The sequence below is a fragment of the Dromiciops gliroides genome, chromosome 3 (genome assembly GCF_019393635.1).
Source record: "Dromiciops gliroides isolate mDroGli1 chromosome 3, mDroGli1.pri, whole genome shotgun sequence".
NCBI lineage: Eukaryota > Metazoa > Chordata > Mammalia > Microbiotheria > Microbiotheriidae > Dromiciops > Dromiciops gliroides.
Genome location: NC_057863.1, coordinates 643,874,278 through 643,896,566, shown reverse-complemented (window position 1 = coordinate 643,896,566; position 22,289 = coordinate 643,874,278). Strand labels below are relative to the sequence as shown.

The following is a 22,289-nucleotide window of genomic DNA, read 5'->3' as shown; positions in this document are numbered from 1 at the left end:
TTGCCCATTGCTGTCTCTTGGGTCACCAGTGGAGGAAAGGGCAACTCCTCCAAGAGGAAGATTCCTAACCTCCACCAGGGTGGGACCAACCTGAACCCAGCACTCCTCAGAGAGCCTGAAGAGACCTTAGCCATCGGCCAGTCTGACCTCAGGAGTCCCACAGACATGGAGTGACTTTTGTAAAGGGCAGAACCAGAATCTGAGCTGGGGCTTCTGACCCGAAATCAGGATCCTACCCACTGCCCTACATTCAGAAGCATCTTTTCTAACTTGCTCAAGTAGTGAGTGTCAGAGCAGGGATACTCGGGATGCCAAATTTTTATAGGGATCTTAGAGGTCATCTAATCCAAAGCCCCGAGGAAAAGGAGACCCACAGAGGGGCAGTTGCTTGCCTAAGGTCACACAGCTAGTAATTAACAGAGCCCCAATTCCAACCCAGGCCCTCAGACCCCAAGTTCTCAGCTCTTACCACTGAACCACACTGCCTCTCTAAAGGTAGTGGAAAGAAATGGGCAAGAGCAGCACACTGGGGCTTCTGCCCAGTTCATCTTCTTCTCTCACAGAGTCAAAGAATCTCAGGGGTCTAGACTTTACCACCTCATCCCTGGGGTGCCCCCTGCTTTGGGGTCTTGTAACATGAGCATCCTCAAAGATTCTTGGGTTTAAGGAAGCCCTATTGAGAACAATAGAAGCCTGGTCTGGGTCAAGGAATCTGGATTTGGGCCAGGCAGCATGATTCTGTGGAAAGGCTTCTGGAACTAGGGTCCAAGAACCTGAGTTCAAATCCCACTTCTGATGCTTACTACCCATGGGCAAGTCACTTAACTTTCTGAGCCTCTGTTTCCTCCCCTAAAGTCTCTAAAGTCCTTTCCAGCTCTAGAGTTTGCGGTCCTAAATCCCTTAAGCCTTGGCCTCAACCATTAACTGAGGCAGGGTTGGAGGTTTCTTCCAAGTGTAGACCAGAGATTCTATGAACATCGGCTGTGTGATCCCAGCAAGTCCTCTGTCTTCTCTGTAAGAGAAGGAGGATGGGGGCAGCTAGGTGGTGCAGTGGATAGAGCACTGGCTCTGGACTCAGGAGGACCTGAGTTCAAATCCGGCTTCAGACACTTAACACTTACTAGCTGTGTGACCCTGGGCAAGTCACTTAACTGCAACTGCCTCACTAAAAAAAAAAAAAAAAAGAGGAGGATGGACACCATGACCACAGAAGTCCCCACCCCCCAGTTCAGATATTCCAGGATTCCTTACAGCAATTAATCTTGTTTATGCTCCTAATTAATAATGATATAAAATAATCACAATAACAGGCAGGACTCTGGCTTGCCCGGGTGAGTCCAAGGGCCCCCAGTTTGGACTCAGAGAATCTGAATTCAACTTCTGGGCTATGTAGGCTCTTCTTGGCTGCTTCTCTGGACATCAGTCTCTTCTTCTGTGAGTGGAGGGGCTGGATTGGAGCTGGGTTTTAACTTGGGTTGTTCCTAGACCCTCTGGGCAGCTGTCTGGTAAAGTCCAAGAGTTTCTCAGAATCATGTTTTTAAATGCATAAGAGAAAATACATGGGGTTACAATGGAGTCCAATTCTATTACAACGTAATTATCAATTAAAAGAAAGAAGTTCATGATCCCACGTTAAGAACCCCTGGATGAAATAATTCCTCAAGGCCTTTCTAGTTCTAAGACTCAATTCTCTGGGCCTTGGTTTCCCTATCCAGTACAAATAGAAGTTCTGAGCTGGGTCTGGAGGAAGTCAAAAGCCAGGGAAGCCAGTAATTAGGGTCAAGGTGAGCTTCCTGCCCCCCAAATTCTCTCTTTGTGGGAGCTACATTTGGAGGTACAGAGAGGGTGTAGTCAGGCTAAGTGGGAGATGAAGGCCGGAAGAAAGTCCTGTTCCTCTTACCTCTGCTAAGGAAAGAGGTCATCCCCTGCTCCCCACCCTGTCCCCAGGGACGTCCTGTCCCTCTTACCTCTGCTAAGGAAAGAGGTCATCCCCTGCTCCCCACCCTGCCCCGCCCCGGGGCCAGATGTCCTTCCTGTTCAGGATCCTGTCTGCCAGGGGAGCGCTGGTCTGGCTCGGGCTTCCTTGGGTCCACAAGTTTCCAAGGATGCCAGGGAGATGTTGTAGCTCTGCCTCTAAGTGGTGGGGACAATGTTGGGAGCTGGGGCTAGGGTCTGGGGCCCTGGGAGAGGAAACAAGTAGTGAGAGAAGCAGATAAGTTCAGACCCACACAAGATAAAAGGGGAGAGAGAGAGAGAGAGATAAAGACCTGAAAAGAGAGACAAGGGTATTTTGGAACAGACAGACAGAAACAAAAGGATTGAGGCAGACAGACAGAAACGCAAACACAAAGACACTGAGGCACACAGACACAAAAAGACTGAGGGAGACAGACAGACACAAGTAGAGAAGATGGGGAATAATGAAAGAGAAGATATCATAGTGACTAAGGCTATTAGCACCAGCTAGGCCTGGCTTCACTTGCTCTCTGTGACCTAGGGCTTGTACCTCTGTATAAAACAGGCACCATCGCAATCTCCTTAGGTTGTTTGAGGTCATGGAGAGGGAGTTCATCAGGTCCTATAGTCACAGCTCTGGGGCTAGAAGGGGCTTCAGAGGCCATACAGTCCAACTGCAGCCTTTTACAGATAAGGAAACTAAGGCTTAGGAAAGCGAAGTGACTTCCACCCAGGTGGGAAGAGACAAAGGCAAGACTGGCACCCAAGTCTGCCTACCCCAGAGTCAATGCTCTTTCTACTGTACCAACCAGCAGATTTTACAAATAGGGAAACTGAGGCCTGGAAAGGAGCAGACACTTGCTGCAGATCATATTTCTAGTGGAGAGCAGAGTTAAGACTTGAGACTAGGTCTCCTGTGGTCCAGGCAGCTCATCTCTTTGTTGGTCCTTGAGTTTGGAGTGGAGGGGAGGGAGGGATAGGCCTGAGCCTCTGTGCTGGCAGAGAGGTCCTTGGCGGGGGAGAAGGGCCCTGGGTCACCGCAACATTCCCAGGGATCCATCTGCCTGCTGGGGGTGGGCTCTGAAGGGGCTTTGTGTAGTTGGGAGGGGGGGGAGGTGGGCAGGGGGCAGGAATGTGACTGGCAGGGAGGGATGAGGAGGGGCCCTATTGTTCCTGAAAATGTGCCTTGTGAGAGCTGACCTTTCAGCCAGAGTGGGGGCGAAGTCAAGATGCCAACCCCACTGGGGGAGGGGCTTGCCAAGAAGAAGGGGTGGAGCCCAGGTGGGGGGCAAGGGAGTGCCAAGAAAGGCCAAGACAAAGAGCATATCAGCTGGCTCACACTGGCATCTCGGCACGGGTCCTGAATGGGGTGAGTCCCTCAGCTTCGCAGCATCTGGAGATGGAAGGGCCCTCAGACACCAGGTAGTCCAATCCCTTCACTTTACAGATGAGGAAACTGAGGCTGGTAGGTTGAACACCTTTCTCAAGGTCCCACAGGCAGGTAGGATGGAACCTAGCCATCTCCTGAGCTGGAATCAACCTCAATAACCTCACAAACAAGAAATCAGTTTCTGCTTACATACCCTCAGCGACGGGGACCTCACTACTTTATGAAGAGGCCCATTTGGCTTTTAGATAACTCTAACTGTTAGGAAATTTATTCCTTGGCTCAAATCTTCCTAATTCTGATACTTACTACCTGTGTGACCTTGGGCAAGGTGCTTTATCTTCTCAGCCTATTTCCACATCTATAAAAAGGGGTTGGACTACCTGGTGTCTGAGGGCCCTTCTGGCTCAGACCTGTGATGTGCTTGGTGCCTCCTACTAGTCTTGTCCTCTGGAGTCAAGCAGAGCTAGGCTTCAACTGCTATTTTGTGGGTGTTGGGCAGCATCTACAGTCTCCCTCTCTCTACACAGTCCCCAACCCCGTTCTCTATCTCTTCCCCTCTCTCCATCTTTACCTGTCTCTCCATCTCTGTGTGTCCCAATTTCTACCTCATGGGGGCGGGGGGGAGTCAGCTGGAAAGATCGGGAAAAGCCCAAGATGGAGTCTGCTCTGGTCCCATTTCTACCCCCACAAGTGGCTGTGTGATTCTAGGCGAATATCCTTCCCTCTCTGATTCCTACTCTATACAATGAGAACTTGATGGGTGCTCCCAGTGAGATTCTAAGATCCTGCAGGCTACAGCCAGACCACCTCCTCATCACCCTCTCTCCCTCCAGGGTCCCCCAGGCAGCCTCAGACCAAGAGCATTTCCAGGGTAGGAGTTGGCGCTGAGGTGAGTAGCACAGGACCCTGGACATTGCTCAGTCAATGGAATGTCAACTCCCTGAGGGCAGGCAGTTTCTCCTGTGTCTTAGGAGGCACTTAAATGCTTATTAGTTGACTGCTTGCTCTGCTTGCTCTTCTTCAGTCACTGCCTTCTTCCTCCCCACAGGCAGGTGTTCAAGAAGACAAGGGGAAAGCAGCAGAGAACCCTCAAGTGCCCTGGGCTCAGCGCCCCCTGGGAGCTGGGCATTGTGCTGAGAGGGCGGTGAGGATCGCTATGGGGGAGGGGGGAAGGAGTGGCTCTGAATCCTCAGTCCTCTCCCCTGGACTCCCACCCAACGATGCCCCAGCCCCCCCATGGATCAATCCATGGGAGGCAGGGGAGGTGGTGCCCTGGGTTGGACTCTCCCCTCACCTTGAGCAAGTCACCTCCTTTCCCTTTGCCTCAGTTTCTTCATCTGTAACAACCCTGGGCAGGGAGGGGTAGCACACCTTGTACTAGTAACCCTGTAGTAGTAACCCTGTTTTACTGATGAGGTTACCGAGACTGGGAAATGTCAAGTGACTTTTCCAACGTCAAAAGCTTTAGGATTGAGGAGGGGAGGGAAGCACTGGGGACCACTTTAAATCCAAGTCTCTCCTACCTACAAACCATTGTTCTTTCGGGAAGCCCCAGGCCTGAGAGCTGGCTCAGTCATTCCTAAAGGACTTGGAGTCAGAAGGCTGGGCTTGATTTCTTCTTGTCCCGAGTGCTGTGTGATCTTGGCCCAATCACTGGACTCCTCTGGCCCTCCCGTTTCCTGCTCTGCTACACGAAGGGTTTGTCCTAGATACTGTCTAAGGTTCCATCCTGCTCTGAACCCTGCAGTGCTGTTATCTCTGGTGAAATGGGGATGTTTTCCCAGGTCTTTGCCTACCTCCTATTCTCTGGTCCCCTTCTTTCTTTTTCTTTTCTTTTTTTGTTTGTTTGGGTTTTTTTGGTGTGAGGCAATGGGGGTTAAGTGACTTGCCCAGGGTCACACAGCTAGTAAGCATTAAGTGTCTGAGGCCAGATTTGAACTCAGGTCCTCCTGAATCCAGGGCCTGTGCTCTATCCACTGCGCCACCTAGCTACCCCCCCCCCCGCCCCGTCGTCCCCTTCTTTCTTATGAGACACATCCTCCCTCCTGCCTGCCTTCTATTTTCCTTCTTATAAGACACATCTTCCTCATTCTCAGGGCGCCTCTGTGTCCTCCCCACTGCAGGCCCAGAAGCTTCTGCTCCATGCAGAGCTGAAGCAAGTTTTACAGAAGAAAGGAGAGAGGCAGGCTGCATCCGGGGCTCTGGCCTCAACCTCTGGAGACACCATGGAGGCCAGAAGTCGGAGCGCTGAGGTATGGCTTTGTAGCAGTAGTGGTGAGGCAGGGGAGCAGCATTTTAGGTGGAGGATTGCCCCGGGGGGCCCAGGGCTGGCTCCTGGGAGGCCAAGATAGCCAGGGGAGCCTGGACTAGCCAATGGGCCACAGGGAGCCCATGGACAGAGCCTCTGGCCGGGAGCCTAAGGTTCTGATGTGTCTTTCTTTCCTCTTCTCCCGGTGAGCTGAGAAGATTGCAAGGCCTTCCTGCCCACCTACCCCCCACTAAAGCCCTCCTCTCTCCCCAGGAGCTCAGAAAGTCAGAGCTGGTTGAGATCATCGTGGAGACCGAGGCTGAAACAGGGGTCAGTGGCTTCAACGTGGCCGGTGGGGGCAAGGAAGGAATCTTCATCAAGGAACTGCTCAAAGACTCACCAGCGGCCAAGACCCTTAGTTTGCAGGAAGGTATGTGGGACCTAGGAGGCACAGGGGATGGTCAGTTGAGGCTGGGAGGGTAAAACTTCCATACTGAAGAACCCTTCCAGGTCAACATTGGAGTAGTGGTGATTGTAGCTGAACTATGGTGGTGTGAAGTCAGAGATTCTGGCTTAGACCTCCCCTTTGGTCCAGCTACTTGATCTCTCTTTCCTCAGCTTCTCCATCTGTAAAAGGAGGGAGTTGAACTAAACAGTCTTTTCTTGTGCTAGATTCTATGAGGCAATGCCCACGGCTATGCAGAACAAGACTGATAAAGTCAGACCAAACTAAAACCCTAAGTCAGTACCTCAGAACAGCTGGGAAAATGCAGTTGGGGTGATGCATCTTCCCAGGCAATCAGGGGTGGGTGCAGGAAGAGGGGAGGGGGCAGAGCATCATGTTCTTGCTGGTTAGTCCTTTCCCAGTAGTGTTTGAGTCTCCGTGACCCCATTTGGGTAGTTGCTGGTTGTTTTGTTTTGCTTTGGGGCTTTTTGTTTTTGTTTTGTTTTGTTTTCTGACAGAGATACTGGAGTGGTTTCTGCCATTTCCTTCTCCAGCTCATTTGACAGATGAGGAAACTGAGGCAAACAGGGAGGGATGATTTCCCCAGGGTCACACATCCAGGAAGTGTCTGAGGCTAGCAGGTCACAGGATTACCAACTTAGAGCTGGAATGGACCTTAGAGGCCAGGCAGCCCAACTCCCTCACTTTACAAATGGGGAAACTGAGGCAAGAGAAGTGCTGTGACCTGTCTAGGGATACACGACTAGTGTCATAGGCAGGACTGGATGTACTCTATGTACTCTGCACTGGCTTCCTTCAAGTCTCAGCTGAAAGCCCAACTCCTGCAGGAAGCATTTCTGGACCCCTCCAAATTCTGGTGTCTTCCTTAGGGAGGCTAATAATTTCCTTTTTTCTTTTTTCTTTCTTTTCGTTTTTTTTTTTTGTAAGGCAATTGGAGTTAAGTGACTTGCCCAGGGTCACACAGCTAGTAAGTGTTATGTGTCTGAGGCCAGATTTGAACTCAGGTCCTCCTGACTCCACTCTCTATCCACTGTGCCACCTAGCCGCCCCGATTTGTTTTTCTTTTTCTTTTCTTTTCTTTTTTTTTTTTTTTGGTTGATAATTTCCAATCGCTCCTGTCTGTGGCTTATTTGAACATGATTGTTTCCCCATTGAACTCCTTGAAGGCAGGGACTGTCTAGTGTCTGGCACTAAGGAAGCATTTATTAAATTTTTATTGACTGCTTGCCTGAATGGAGAGGTTGGGGTGAGGTGGAGGGATATAGATCCCACCCCAGAAGAGGGGAGGTTGGTGCCCTGGGGGCAAAACAGCTCTAGCCTCAGCACTAGTTACTCCTTAGGAGAGTTTGCAATTTAATGGGGAGGAGAGAAATATCCCGCAATAATTAGGACACAAGAGTACAAAGTAAGTGCAAAGGAGGGATTCAGGTAAAGTGCTAGGGAACATTTGGGCAAGATTATTGGTAGAGAGTGGTGGAACATAGAATGGAATCTACTTGAGGGTAAGTGGTATCTCACCTTAGCTAGAGCATTACAAAGTGTCTGGCACATAGCAAGAAGCAGCAGGAAATGGCCCTGCGCTTTTAGTGGTATCAGACAGCAGTTTGGGGACCCTAGGGGTCTCTGGGACCCTTTCATGAGTCCTCAAGGTCAAAACTCCTTTCAGAGGGGGCAGCCAGGTGGCACAGGGGATAAAGCACTGGCCCTGGATTCAGGAGGACCTGAGTTCAAATCCGGTCTCAGACACTTGACACTCACTAGCTGTGTGACCCTGGGCAAGTCACTTAACCCTTGTTGCCCCACAAAAAAAAAAAGAAAAAGAAAAAAATTTTAAAACCCCTCCTTTCAGAATAACCCTGAGATATATTTATTTCCAATGCTATAAATATCAGTAGATCTAGCATATAAATAAAAACTCTTGGGGGGTAATTAAGAGTGTTAATTAGTAATTAAGACCAAAGTTTGAGAACTACTCAGGTTCCCCATGAAGAAATCCCCACTCCTGGTTCAGATCTGTAGCACCGCCCCCCCATACACACACACATTAATAGTCTTAAAGAGTTAGTTACCTAGAACACTGAAAGGTTAAATGATTTGACCCCTTGCTGGTATAACAAAAACTAACATTTATATGGCCCTCCACTATGTGCTAGGCACTGTACTAAGTGACTTACAAATAATATCTCATTTCATCCTTATGACAACCTGGGACATAGGTGCTATTATTATCCCCATTTTACATAGGAGGAAACTGAGGCAAACAGGGCTAAGTGAATTGCCCAAGGCCACACAGCTGGTAAGTGTATGAGGTGAGAATTGAACTCAGGTTTTCCTGACTCTGCGCCCCCCTCCATCTGCCTCAGTGTGTTTCATATGTTTCAGAGGCGGAAGGTGAACCTGGGTCTTTCTGGCTTTGAAGGGTGGCTTTCAGCATGTAGTTGGTACTTAATAACTGCTGACCGAAGGCTTCTCAGAGGAGATATCACTGGAGCTGGGAATGAAGGCTCTGGGTCCCCTTGTCCTCTGTCTTCCCAACATTGCCTTTAACTTGGGCACTGAAGGTTGCATTGAATGGAAGGATTTCAACAGGCAGAAATGAGATATGAGAAGGTGAGTGGGTGGGAGTGGGGTGGGAGGCAGCACCACCTGAATAGAGACACATAGTTGGAAGCCATGGTGGGTCCCAGTTGTCTCATTTAGCTGGAAACCAAGGTGAGGGAATGAGAGTAAGGGTAGATAGGGCCATCAGCATAGCTTTGGGGGCGGAGCTTGAATTATGAATAGAGCATTGGTTCAGAGTTCAAGGACTAGGATTTGAATTCTGGCTCTGTCAAGGTGAAGGGACCAGGGTGCTATGCTTGGAGCCAAGAAGAACTAGATTCAGGACCCTGGACAAGTCACTTAGTCTCTATGTGGCTCAGTTTCCTCATCTATAAAAGGAAGGCTTCTAAATTCCATTCCAGTTCTAAATCTATGAGCCTATATGCCACTTAAGCCTCCAGTGCCTCAGTTTCCTCAACTGTAAAGTGAGGATGCTGGTTGGGCTGTTGTTGTTTGTCCTTTTTTGTTTTGTTTTGGTTTGTTTTTAGTGAGGCAATTGGGGTTAAGTGACTTGCCCAGGGTCACACAGCTAGTAAGTGTTAAGTGTCTGAGGCCGGATTTGAACTCAGGTCCTCCTGACTCCAGGGCCGGTGCTCTATCCACTGCGCCACCTAGCTGCCCCTGTCCTTCATTTTTTGAAGAGGACTATGACATTGGGGTGATGTCATGACTTGCTGTGAATTGGATTTAAGTGCAAAATCATCAACCTCACTCTATCCTCCAGAGCCATCTGGGTCCAGAGGCAAGATATATATCAGGACAACTGGAGATGGCCCTGGATATTTAAGGCAATTTGGGGTTAAGTGGCTTGCCTAGGGTCACACAGCTAGTAAGTGTCTAAGGTCAGATTTGAATTAAGGTCCTCCTTACTTCAGGGCCAGTGCTCTATCCACTGCACCACCTAGCTGGTTAGGCTAGATGATACTAAATGGCCCATTCACAGTGGATAGTCTATGATTGGTGTTCTTAGGATGCTATTAAAATAGTTTAGCCAGCATTGAGCTTAGCAAAACATCAGGGTTAGAACCAGAGGCTATGGAAGAGTAAGTCATCCAGGGGGACAGCTAGGTGGTGCAGTGAATAAAGCACCAGCCCTGGATTCAGGAGAATCTGAGTTCAAAATCCGACCTCAGACACTTGATACTTGCTAGTTGGGTGACCCTGGGCAAGTCACTTAACCCTCATTGTCCCACAAAAAAAAAAGGAGTAAGTTATCCAACTGTGGATTCTGAATGCAGATTGAACCATGCTGTTTCTACTTTTTTGTTTTTGTTTTTTGAAGTTTTCCCCTTTTGTTCTGATTCTTCTCTCACAACATGACTAATGCAGATATATGTTTAATGTGATTGTACATCTATAACCTATATCAGATAGCTTTCTGTCTTGGGAAGGGGAGAGGGAAGGGAGGGAAGGAGAAAAATTTGGAACTAAAAATCTTATGAAAACAAAGGTTGAAAACTATTTTTACATGTCACTGGAAAATAATAAAATACTTTTAAGATTAAAAAACAAAACAAAAAGAGGAAGTCATCCCCAACTGGTCCAAGGCAAAGTCGGGGAGGCTGCCAGTGCCCTTAGACGCCATCTACTCCTCTAGGACAAAACTCCTACCTATTCCCTAATAAAATCTTAAGCTGCATTGAAAATGAAAATTTTCAATTGGTGCAGTTGGGTGGCATAGTAGATAGAGTAGTGGCCCTGGAGCCAAGAGGATCTGAGTGCAAATCAGCCTACTAGCTGTGTGACCCTGGGAAAGTCACTTAACCCCAATTTCTTTCTTTCTTTCTTTCTTTTTTTACTTTTTTTTTTTTTTGGTGAGGCACTTGGGGTTAAGTGATTTGCCCAGGGTCACACAGCTAGTAAGTGTCAAGTGTCTGAGGTCGGATTTGAACTCAGGTCCTCCTGAATCCAGGGCTGGTGCTCTATCCACTGCACCACCTAGCTGCCCCCACTTAACCCCAATTTCAAAGGAAGGAAGGAAAAAAGGATGGATGGATGGAAAGATGGAAAGAAGGAAGGAAGGAAGGGAGGAAGGGAGGGAGGAAAGGAAAGAAGGAAGGAAAAAAGGATGGATGGAAAGAAGGAAGAAAGAAAGGAAGGGAGGGAGGGAGGGAGGAAGGAAGGAAGGAAGGAAGGAAGGAAGGAAGGAAGGAAGGAAGGAAGGAAGGAAGGAAGGAAGGAAGGAAGGAAGGAAGGAAGGAAGAAAGGAAGGAAGGAAGGAAGGAAGAAAATGCCAGAATCAAGGGAGGGGGACAGTCTATCTTCTGTCCTGGTCATATAACATTTGGACCCTTGTGCCAGCTCCATATCCCATCTTTTAGGATGAAAAGAGAGAGGTTGAAACCCAGAAGCGGGACACCTGGATGGTGAGGGGATTGGTGAAATAAGTGGGGATGTCTAACCTGGAGAGGAAAAGACTTTGCGAAGGCATGGTGGCTGTCTTTAAAGAATTTAAACAGTTGCCACATGGGGGAAGAGGTCTGCCTCATTCTGTTAGTTGCCATTGGATGCCACCAGAAACAATGTGTGTGTGGGTATGTGTATATGTGGTGCAGGGAGGAGGAGTGGGGGAGAATTCCAACTCTGTATAATGAAAAACATTCTAACCATGAGAACTGTCCAGAAGTGGGATGGCATGCCTTTGGGAGTGAGGGAGTGAGTGCCACGTTGCTGGAAGTGTCCGAGTGGGCCATGCATGTGGACTTGTCAAAGACATTGTAGAGAGGTTTTCTGCTCAGTGAGGGGTCAGATTAAAGAACCTCTGAGGTCCTGGTGTCTAAAATTCAGTTTCAATAGGCAAGAATCTATTTTGCTCATATTGTAGGTGACAGGCAGCCTGGGGTGGACCTGGCCTTGAATCCAGGGAGACCTGAGTTCAAATCTCACCTCCAACACATGTGGGCATCTCTCTTGGCTCTAGATGATAATATGCCCACTGGCATGGGGAGGGGGAGTGCTCTCATCCAGACTTTTCTTGTAGCTGTGCTTTCCCCCTAACCTACTGTGCAGAGCACACCCTGGCAGCTGGAATCCCAGGAGGCAGATTTCAGCTTGAAAAGGACAATTTCTGGGGCAGCTAGGTGGCGCAGTGGATAAAGCACTGGCCCTGAATTCAGGAGGACCTGAGTTCAAATCTAGCCTCAGACACTTGACACGAGTTGTGTGACCCTGAGCAAGTCACTTAACCCTCATTGCCCCACCAAAAAAAAAGAAAAGGACAATTTCCTATCCCTCAGAGCTATCCCGAAATGAAAATGGGCTGCCTCAGCAGGTAGTGAGTTCTCCATCACTGGAAATATTCAAGCAGGAGCTGAACAGTCACTTCAAGGGTGGATGAGAGGGGATTATTGTATATGGAAGGGCTGGACTGAATGGCTTTGTTGGTCCCTTTGAGCCCTGAGATTCTGTGACTCCCACAGGGGACCAGCTGCTCAGTGCCCGGGTCTTTTTCGACAACTTCAAGTATGAAGACGCCCTGCGTTTGCTGCAGTGTGCAGAACCCTATAAGGTTTCCTTCTGCCTCAAGCGGACAGTGCCCACCGGGGACCTGGCACTGCGCCCGGGCACCGCGGCAGGCTACGAGGTCAAGGGCCCCCGGGCCAAGGTGGCCAAGCTGGTACGCGTGCTGCTCCCAGGCCCTGCCATGGAGGGCCCTGGAGCCCCAAACTCGGCCCCAGGCACCCTGCGGGGAACCTCCCATGCCGCTCCTGTTGCCCCCGGCTCCACCCCCTGAGCTCGCCCAGCTGTCTGGCCATATGGGTACTAACACAGCTGTTAACCTTCCCCAGACCCCTCCTACTGTCCCAGGCCCATTCTCAGCCCAAGCCCCCTCCTTCAAGTCCTTCCATATCCTATGGTGCCCGATGGCAGGCCCCGGGCACAGCTCCGCCTCCTGGACTTTCCTGTCCTTAGCCTCCTTCCCTGCACCTCCTCTAGCTGCCCAATCTGGCATCACCTGCCGATCCAAGCTCCAGCTGATAAGGCCAACCTCCCCTCACTAGCGGTTCTCACACTTCTTTGGTCTCAGGTCCCCTTTACACTCTTCAAAATGAGAGGGGACTTCCCCAGAAGCTTTTATTTAGCGGGGAGTTATCTCTGTTTATTTACTACATTAGAAAGGAAAACGTCCTAATATTACTAAGCAAATCGTTCTGACCCGGGACCCCCAGGGCCTCCTGGAGCCTGCTTTGAGAACCACTCCTTCCAAGGTATTGGCAACTGGGGACTCGAAATACCCAGAGGATGGAAGGCATGATGGAGCAAAGACCAGTGGGCTTCTCAGCTGAGGGCAGCTCTTCCTCTTCCCATCCCGGCCTCCCCCCAATCTACTGGCACCCCCTATTATTCCACCGCCTCCCGCCTCTCTCCTCTCTCCTCAGAACATCCAGAGCCTGTCCCCAGTGAAGAGGAAGAAGGTCCTAGCTGTGTCTGGGGCCCCGGGAATCCCCTCAGACCTGACCCCTGTTGATGTTGAATTCTCCTTCCCCAAGTTTTCAAGGCTGCGACGGGCAAAGGCTGAGGTGGCACCAGGTCCTGTGCTGCCCGCCCCTGCCCGCCGACGCTTACGTCTCCCCCGGCTTCGGGTGAGGGAAGTGGCTGGTCCCGTTCCAACCGCTGAGCCGGCAGCCCAGGTGTCCCACCTAGCCACCATCCCCTTCCTGGGGAGCAGGAAGGCCAAGGTGGAGGGTGCCCTGGCTGGAGAGGAGCCATCCCTTAGTGCCCGTTTGGTGACCCCCCAGCTAGAACTGGTTGGGCCTCAGAGGGCAGGTGCTGAGGTGGCCACTGAAGCTCCAGAGCCTTCAGGAACTGGCTTTAGTCTCCATCTGCCCACATTTGGCCTTACAGCTCCAGCAGTTCCTGTGCCTGAGGTGACCACAGCGGGGATCCAGGTACCCCAGGTGGAGCTACCCACTCTCACCAAACTGCCTTGCCTAGAGGCCAGAGAAGGTGGGGCCTTGGCAGCACCTACCTTAGATGTGTCTGTGCCATCCATGGAAGTGGACCTGGCTCTGCCCGGAGCCAAGGCTGAAGTCCGGGAGGAAGTCCGGGGAGAAGGGCCTGAGGTCGCTTTAAAGGTGCCCTGGCTCACCTTTCCCCGCTTTGGTGCTCGAGGGAAGGAAGGGATAGGGCTTGAGGGTGAGGGGAAGGCTGGCAAAGTAATAAAGGCCAGTCCTGAGGCCAGGGTCAAGGGGCCCAAGCTGCGGATGCCCACTTTTGGGCTCTCCCTGCTGGAGTCTCGGCCGGCTGCGCCTGAACCCACCATGGAGGGCAAGTTGAAACTGCCCACAATCAAGATGCCTTCCTTTGGCATTGGGGTGTCTGGGGCTGAGGCAAAGCTGCCCAAGGGCCCAGAGGTGAAATTGCCAAAAGTTCCTGAGGTAAAGTTGCCAAAGGGGCCAGATGTGCAGCTTCCCAAAGTACCAGAGATGAAACTGCCCAAAGGCCCAGAAGTTTCCATTCCAGAGGTGCACCTTCCAGATGTGCAGCTCCCGAAGGTGCCAGAGATGAAGATGCCAGAGATGAAACTACCCAAGGTCCCAGACATGTCTATCCCAGAGGTGCACCTTCCAGATGTGCAGCTCCCGAAGGTGCCTGAGATGAAGATACCAGAGATGAAACTACCCAAGGTCCCAGACATGTCTATCCCAGAGGTGCACCTTCCAGATGTGCAGCTCCCAAAAGTGCCAGAGATGAAACTACCCAAGGTCCCAGACATGTCTATCCCAGAGGTGCACCTTCCAGATGTGCAGCTCCCCAAAGTGCCAGAGATGAAGATGCCAGAGATGAAACTACCCAAGGTCCCAGACATGTCTATCCCAGAGGTGCACCTTCCAGATGTGCAGCTTCCCAAAGTACCAGAGATGAAACTGCCCAAAGGCCCAGAAGTTTCCATTCCAGAGGTGCACCTTCCAGATGTGCAGCTCCCGAAAGTGCCAGAGATGAAGATGCCAGAGATGAAACTACCCAAGGTCCCAGACATGTCTATCCCAGAGGTGCACCTTCCAGATGTGCAGCTCCCGAAGGTGCCAGAGATGAAGATGCCAGAGATGAAACTACCCAAGGTCCCAGACATGTCTATCCCAGAGGTGCACCTTCCAGATGTGCAGCTCCCAAAAGTGCCAGAGATGAAGATGCCAGAGATGAAACTACCCAAGGTCCCAGACATGTCTATCCCAGAGGTGCACCTTCCAGATGTGCAGCTCCCAAAGGTGCCAGAGATGCAAATGCCCAAGATGCCAGAAATGCACCTCCCTAAGATGCCTGAGATGAAGTTGCCCAAAGCTCCAGATGTGCAGCTTCCTCAAGAAGCCATGGCCACACATGGGGTGGAGCGAGCAGAGGGACTGGATTTTGGCTTCAAATTACCCAAGATGTCCATACCAAAGCTGGGACGGGTGGCATCTCCTCCACGGGCCAAGGTTGGGCTGGTGAGCCCTGAAGTCTCATTGCCCAGCCTTGAGCCAGTGGCCAAGGGGCCAGAGGCCCGGCTCAGCTTCCCGTCTGTTACACTGCCTTCAGTGGAGTTGGAGCTGCCTGGGGCTGGGCTCCAAGGGGCCCCTACAGGGGAGGCAGGACCCCCAAAAGGAGCTGCCCCCACATCTAAGCTCCCAGCAGAGCCTTCTGGGATCTCTCTCGGCACAGTGCAGGTGCAGGAGGCAGGGTTCAAGATGCCCAGCCTGGTACTGCCTGCTGTTGAGATAGTTGCCCCCAAACTTCCTGAAGGCGAGGTGGAGGGGAAGTTGGAAGTGTCTGAGCCCAAACTCAAATCTCCAAAGTTTTCCCTGCCTAAGTTTGGGCTTTCAGGCCCCAAGGCGGGAAAGGGGGAAGGGGAAGGGGCTAAGCTGAAAACATCCAAGTTTGGCATCACCTTCCCTAAGGTGCGGACAGGTGTCGAGGCTGAAACCAAGGCACCTGGGGAGGCCCCTCTGCTGTCTGCTCTGGGTGTCTCTGTCCCCCAGCTTAGCCTGGATGTCCAGTTGCCCACAGGCAAGGTGGAGGTTCCCGGACAGCTGCCTGACGTCAAGCTCAAGGGCCCCAAGTTTGCTTTGCCCAGGTTTGGGGCCAAGGGCAAGGATGTGGAGGTCGGCGAGATGGTGCTGGGGGAGGGGGAAGCAGAAGGCAAAGGCCGGGGGTGGGAGGCTAAAGTAAAGATGCCCAAGCTTAAGATACCCTCCTTTGGGTTGGCACGAGGAAGGGAGGTGGAAGATGGGGACCAGGGTGGCCCTGAGGAAAAACTGCTTGTGGGGCATGCTGCCTTGAGAATACCCCAAGTGGAGCTGCCAACATTGGTGACACAGGAAGGGGAGAGAGGGGAGGTGAAGATGGTGAGGGAAGAGGTCAAGCTGCCAGTGCTTCAGATCTCAGTGCCTGGGCTGGCAAGCGGGGCAGAGCAGGTGGGCATGGAGGTCTCTGGGAAGGATGGCAGGGGCTACAAGGGAGAGATGGCGGTGCCCACGTTGGGCATCACAGTGCCCCAGGTCGAACTCACTGGTTTTGGGGGGGTTGGAGAAGGGACAGGGACTGAAGTCAGAGCTTCCCAGAGGTATCAGGAAGGAAGGGTTATGGCAACAGAGGGTAGTGCTGTCTTCCGGGTACAGCTGCCCCAGGTGGACCTTTCTCTCCCTGGGGCCCAAGCAGAGGGAGGGGAGATGCTTGTGGGAGAGGGGGTGTTCAAGATGCCTGCTGTGGCTGTGCCCCAGCTGGAGCTAGACACGGGGCTCAGGAACAAAGCAGAAGGGACCAAGGATGCCCTGGTGGGGGGCGAGGGGCAGGCAGTGGCCGAAGGCACGGGAGAGGGGGGATTCCGGTTGAAGATGCCCACCTTCAAAGGCACTGGGGAGGGTGCTGGGCAGTCTCTGGGCCCACCTGGAGCAGCCCTTGAACATACCTTCCACCTCTCCCTTCCAGATGTGGGCTTCACGGTGGAGCCCGGGGCTGCACAGGTGGGCACATCCCCAGAAGGGGGCAAGCAACGCTCCTGGATGCCTGAGGTGGAACTGTCCCCACCCCCCATGGGCAGCCATGCAGAATACCAAGTGGCTGGGGATGGGCTGGAAGGAGAGGCGGGGCGCAGGCCCAAAATCAAACTGCCTCGATTTGGGCTCTTGCTGGGGAAAGAAGAGGGGGATGATGGGGATAAAGCCAAGGGAAAGAAATTGACCAAGGGGGAAGGCAGAGGCGATGCTGCCGTCTCTGGGGAGGGAGAGGCAAAAGTCTCCCCTGGGTCAGGAAAACCTACCCTCCTCTTGTCTTGGGGTGCTTCCGGAGAAGGGGGTGGGGAGGCTGGCGGCCGGCTCCGGAGTCCCAAGCTAAGACTGCCTAAAGTGGGCTTTGCCAAGGGTGAAGCTCCCAGCACCAACGGGGCCAGCTCCCCAGGGGAGGAGGTGGGAGCCGCCACAGCCCTGCACAACGGGGCATCCACAGGCCGCCTCGGCCGAGTGTGCCTGCCCCAAGTGGAACTTGCTTCCCCCTACAAAAGTCCAGAACAGGACCCCGAGTTGAGCCGGGGCCCTGTGGGGGTGGATCTTGGCCCCTTTGCTGCCCTGCGGGCCACTCGTTTCCGCTCCCCCTTCTCTAGCCGCTCTAAAGAGGAAGGAGAACCTGCTGGGACTGAGGGATCCCAGAGGTCCCCCGGAGAGAAGTCCCCCAAATTCCACTTCCCCAAGGTGTCACTGAGCCCCAAGGCACAGGGGGTGGCCAAGGGAGCCCCAAGTGAGGGGGAGGAGGAGGGAACATTCAGGGTCCGGCTGCCTAAGGTGGGCTTCTCTGAGACAGAAACTGATGGTGAGCCAAGCCCTCCAGACACCACCAAGATGGAGGGGACCCAAACGGCAGCCATCTAAGCCTGGCTGGGGAGACAGCCACATCTTCCCTCTTCTCCCCCTATGATTCTGTGTATTGGATACTAGCACTAACCCTATGGGCCTGAGAGGTGGGGGCAGCCCAGGGACCACTGGGCACCAGTTGCCACTCAGGTCACATGCTTCTTGGGGGAAACATCTGTGTAAGATGCCAACTGGTATGAATAAAGTAACCCTGAGTCTGCCACGTTGTCTGGTCGCCTCTAGCAAGAAAACCGGGGCCATTGGTTTGGGGCTCAGTGGGTACCCTTTCTTCACTTTGGCTAAGAAGGTCCTAGGAAAGACCAGGGGTTGGCTGGGAATGTTGTGGTTGGCCTGCCAGGACTCTGGACGGCAGATGAACACCCCGAACTGGGGGCATCTCTGACCCAATTGATGGTCCCTGGCCCCAGGGAGCCCAGGGAGCGGGGGACCATGTAATGGAGAAACAAGGAGAGACACTGACTTCCCTACGGATGGAAGCCCTGGAGCTGGCTTTCTCCTAGAAGCAAGAAGGACTGAGTTGCCTGCTGTCAGGGACCCCTTGGTCCCTTGGTGGGAGGGAGGAAAGACAGAGCTGCAGCCCCGGGGTAAGAAATCATCAGTCCAGGTGAATAGGGGGCCTGTTGGGACAAGAGCGGCAGAGAGAATGGGCCCTCTGGCCCAACTCTGGGCAACAACATGGGACAGAAATGTCAGGTGGCTAAGAGGGGGTGGAGGACACCGAGTGGAATATGGGGAGGGGTCCTGCTGAGAGGCGAGAAAGGGGGCCTCTGGGGGTTGGGTGTTTGGGCCGGAGTGCATACATATGCATGCCCAGTGACTGGTGGGGCAGGGCAGGGCAGGGCGGGGCTGAGGCATTGTAAGGCAGGGGGCAGGGGGAGCTCAGTTGGTATGGTGGGGTGGGGTGGGGCAGGGCAGGGACAGATGGCAGAGCTGGCTCAGCAGGGACCACGCTCCGGGAACCTCCTTTCCTGGTGTTCTGGTCCAACCAGTTGGCCTGGGCTGGTAGCGCCCAGAGGGGAGGCAGGAGGCCTGGAGGGCCTATCTTCTCCATCTAAGCCTCAGCATTTGTGGCCAAGGGCAGCACTGCACTAGGAGAGGGTTCGGTTCCCTCTTCCCCCAACCCCTCCTCTCAGGAAGGGAAACTGAGGCCTAGTTCAAGGTGGACCACATGAATCACAAAATCTCAGAGATGGAGGAGACCTCGGCGGGCAGCTATTCCAACCTTTATCTAAGGAGTCCCTCGGCCGCATCCCTCGCTCTAAGAGTCACCACCCACATGAGGAGAGAATTCTAGGCCTGGGTTTAGCAGGGACACCTTCCCAATGGTGACTTCTTCAAATGGGGAGGGGAAACGGATTCCCATCACCAGGTTCTACCATCCAGAGGAAGGCAAAGTGCCCCGAGCCTTCAGGCACTGCCCACTGCCCACCCTGGGTTCTGCCATCCATCGGGGGAGGGGAGAGGCCTTTCTTGGAACACGACAGTCCATTCTGCATCAGGGTCCAGAGGAGGGTCTCCGACAACAGAACCCATCCCGCTCAGCAACCCCGGAACCGATCGGGGTCCGGGGGGGGGCTCATCCCGAGCCCGGGGTGGGGGGGAGGGGCGAAGGCCCCAGCAGTTTCGCACTCCAGAGAGGGGGGGGGGCGGGGCGGCGGAGAGGGCGCTGTCCCTGGGCGGCACGAGTGCGGTTCTCTTTCCCCCGCTCGGGCCCCGGGGCCGGCGGCGGGGTGGGCGCCCTCGGCGGAGGAGGGTCGAGGGCAGTGGTCGGGCCATGGCCACCATCCAGTCTGAAACCGACTGCTATGACATCATCGAGGTCCTAGGTAAGGGGACCTTTGGTGAGGTGGCCAAGGGCTGGCGACGGAGCACGGGTGAGATGGTGGCCATCAAGATCCTGAAGAACGATGCGTACCGCAATCGTATCATCAAGAACGAGCTGAAGCTCCTTCGCTGCATGAGGGGCCTGGACCCTGACGAGGCCCACATCATTCGCTTCTTGGAGTTCTTCCATGACGCCCTCAAGTTTTACCTGGTCTTTGAGCTGCTGGAGCAGAACCTTTTTGAGTTCCAAAAGGAGAACAATTTTGCACCCCTGGCGGCCCGCCATATCCGCACGGTGACCTTGCAGGTGCTCCGGGCCCTGGCCCGGCTCAAGGAACTAGCCATTATCCATGCGGACCTCAAACCGGAGAACATCATGCTGGTTGACCAGACCCGGTGTCCCTTCAGGGTCAAGGTTTGGGGACGGGAGTCCAGAAAAGAGGGGCGGGGTTGGGGGCGGAGGGGAATCCTCTCTTCCCACAGCCCCCTCGCTACTCTAAGGACACCCCCAAACCTGCTCCGTCTTCCGGTACCCAAGGCCCAAGCCCCTAGCACACCTGTGGGGAAGCCCCTGTTTCTGAGTCCCCTCCCCGGCCCTCCTCCCATCCTCATCTACTGTGCCATCCCCAGTTCCTGTCATCTTTCCCATCCCCTCCATCCTAACACCCACCCCAATCCTGCCTCCTGATCTTGTCCCATTAGAAAGAGGGTTCAGTGGGGGGCCTCCAGGTGGGAGGCCTGCTCCCAGCTGAGGGGGCTGGGATGTGCTTGCAGGTGATTGACTTTGGCTCCGCCAGCATCTTCAGTGAGGTGCGTTATGTCAAAGAACCCTATATCCAGTCCCGTTTTTACCGGGCTCCAGAGATACTCCTGGGACTGCCCTTCTGCGAGAAGGTGGACGTCTGGTCACTGGGATGCGTGATGGCCGAGCTTCACCTGGGCTGGCCTCTCTACCCGGGCAACAATGAATACGACCAGATCCGCTACATCTGCGAGACCCAGGGCTTGCCCAAGGCCCACCTCCTTCATGCTGCCCGGAAGGCCCATCATTTCTTCAAACGGAACCCCCATCCAGAGGCCTCCAACCCTTGGCAGCTGAAGTCTTCGGCCGACTATCTGGCAGAGACCAAGGTAAGAGGGCTGGCCTGCATGGGTCTGGGCACAGCGGCCCCCTCCAGGCCGGCCGGCCTGAACTCCTGTGGGCAGAGCCTGGCCTCAAGCCCTGACTGGTTCCTGACCACCAGGTCCGCCCCCTGGAGCGGCGTAAATACATGCTCAAGTCTCTGGATCAGATTGAGACCGTGAATGGTGGCGGGGCCGCGGGCAAGCTGGCGTTTCCGGACCGAGAGACGCTGGCAGAGTACGCGGACCTCAAGAGCATGGTGGAGCTTATCAAGCGGATGTTGACCTGGGAGTCCCACGAGCGAATCAGCCCGAGCGCTGCCCTGCGCCATCCCTTTGTGTCCATGCAGCAGCTGCGCAGTGCCCATGAGAGCACCCGCTACTACCAGCTGTCCCTGCGTGGCTGCCGCCTCTCGCTGCAGCTCGAGGGGAGGGCCCCCACGGATGACGGGCCACCCTACTACCGCCTGGCTGAGGAGGAGGAGGGTGGTGGCGGTGGTGGTGGCGGTGGCGGTGGCGGTGGTGGCACTTACTACCGGGAGGAGAAGGCTCCCGGTGTGCAGAGGGCCATTGATCAGCTGGATGACCTGAGCCTGCAGGAGCCTGGAAGGCTGTGGGGGGAAGGCCGGGCCGGGGCCTACGGTGGCACCGAGCCAACCACCGATACCCTGGTGCTGCCCAAGGGGGTCAGCCGGCGGGGCCGCGAGCCCGGACCCGAGCCCATCCTAGCCTTCTACGGCAGTCGTCTCACTGGGCGGCACAAGTCCCGCAAGCACCCTGCCGGCTCCAAGTCCGACCCTAACTTTGGCAACCTCATCCGGCTGGGCCAAGCCTCGCCCGATGAGGGTGGGCCTGGCCGGGGCGGCGGCTGGGAGGAGGGAGAGAGGCGTGGGGCTTCCGCGGACCCCCCAGCTGTCCCGCAGCTAGATGGGGATGGGCCTGACGAGCGGCCAGGGGCCAAGGAGCTGACGCTAGCCGCTGAGGTACTGGGGACTGGGGGAGGGTACCTAGTGAGGGCCTCACAGGGTGGGTGGGTAAGGGGAGGGGGATGGTCCAAGGAGAGGGATGGGGGCCTGGTGGGACCCTTGGGAGAGGTGATGTGGGCAGGGGTGACTGGGGAAAAAGAGGGAGGCAGGAGGGGAAGGACACGGCTACCATTGGCGCCAAGTGTCCAGTGGGCAGGGACAGGCTCAGCCATTGGATCCAGGGCCCACATGAGGGGAGGCGGATGAGAGGATGTTGAGGGGCCTCCAGTATCCCTCCTGTCTCTGCAGAGGACTGGCCCGGAGCTGTACGACGCCGGTGCACCCCCCCTGCCCCCCTGCCCGGGGGAGTGGCTAAGTGACCCGGACTGGAGCTTGGAGGGCGGCGGGGGGGCCCGGGGTCAGGCCCCCCCACCCCGCCACCCCCACCCCCATGGGCCTCCCCGGGTCACTGGCTTCCTCCAGCATGTCGGCGGGCATCACTGATGGACACCCCCCTTCCCTGGGCCGTGCCAGCCACGACCCGGTGCCTGCTTCATTTGACTCGTCCCTCGCCCTGAGATGCGCTTACCCAGAATTCCAGATTATAGTTACAGAAAAAATAAATACACAGAGATTCCCCTCCCCCCCACCTCCACTCCCCTCCACCCCCAGCTATCATGCACCTGAGAGGGCCCTGCCAGGCCAGCCTGCGGGACCCCCCGTGCCAGGAGGAGTACCCAGGGAAGGGGTGGCTGCCGGAGCCTGGCTCCCTCCTCCCTCCCTCCCCCCAGCTCTGCCTGTTTCCATAAAGGACTGTTCAGCTGCTCGGGCCTCCTGATTCTTTGACTGGCTGGGGTCTGGGCAGCCCCGA

The 22,289-nt window shown here is 54.4% G+C and overlaps 2 protein-coding genes across 3 annotated transcripts; both read left to right on the top strand.

Annotated features, from left to right (window-relative positions):
* The first annotated feature begins 4,184 nt into the window (after nucleotides 1-4,184).
* Nucleotides 4,185-17,650, top strand: PRX (periaxin). Of its 2 annotated transcripts, XM_043995712.1 has the most exons (6): nucleotides 4,185-4,235; nucleotides 4,395-4,490; nucleotides 5,470-5,598; nucleotides 5,868-6,024; nucleotides 12,081-12,277; nucleotides 13,041-17,650. In XM_043995712.1, the coding sequence occupies exons 3-6, from the start codon at nucleotides 5,572-5,574 to the stop codon at nucleotides 17,502-17,504; spliced, it is 4,845 nt and encodes a 1,614-aa protein (XP_043851647.1). In that variant the 5' UTR covers nucleotides 4,185-4,235; nucleotides 4,395-4,490; nucleotides 5,470-5,571; the 3' UTR covers nucleotides 17,505-17,650. The 2 variants fall into 2 exon arrangements, with proteins under 2 accessions (XP_043851647.1, XP_043851648.1); XM_043995713.1 differs by lacking the exon at nucleotides 4,395-4,490.
* A 1,631-nt stretch (nucleotides 17,651-19,281) lies between these two features.
* HIPK4 (homeodomain interacting protein kinase 4) lies at nucleotides 19,282-21,922 on the top strand. The gene is made up of 4 exons (XM_043990955.1): nucleotides 19,282-19,746; nucleotides 20,106-20,462; nucleotides 20,576-21,436; nucleotides 21,728-21,922. The coding sequence occupies exons 1-4, from the start codon at nucleotides 19,282-19,284 to the stop codon at nucleotides 21,920-21,922; spliced, it is 1,878 nt and encodes a 625-aa protein (XP_043846890.1).
* Nucleotides 21,923-22,289: the final 367 nt, after the last annotated feature.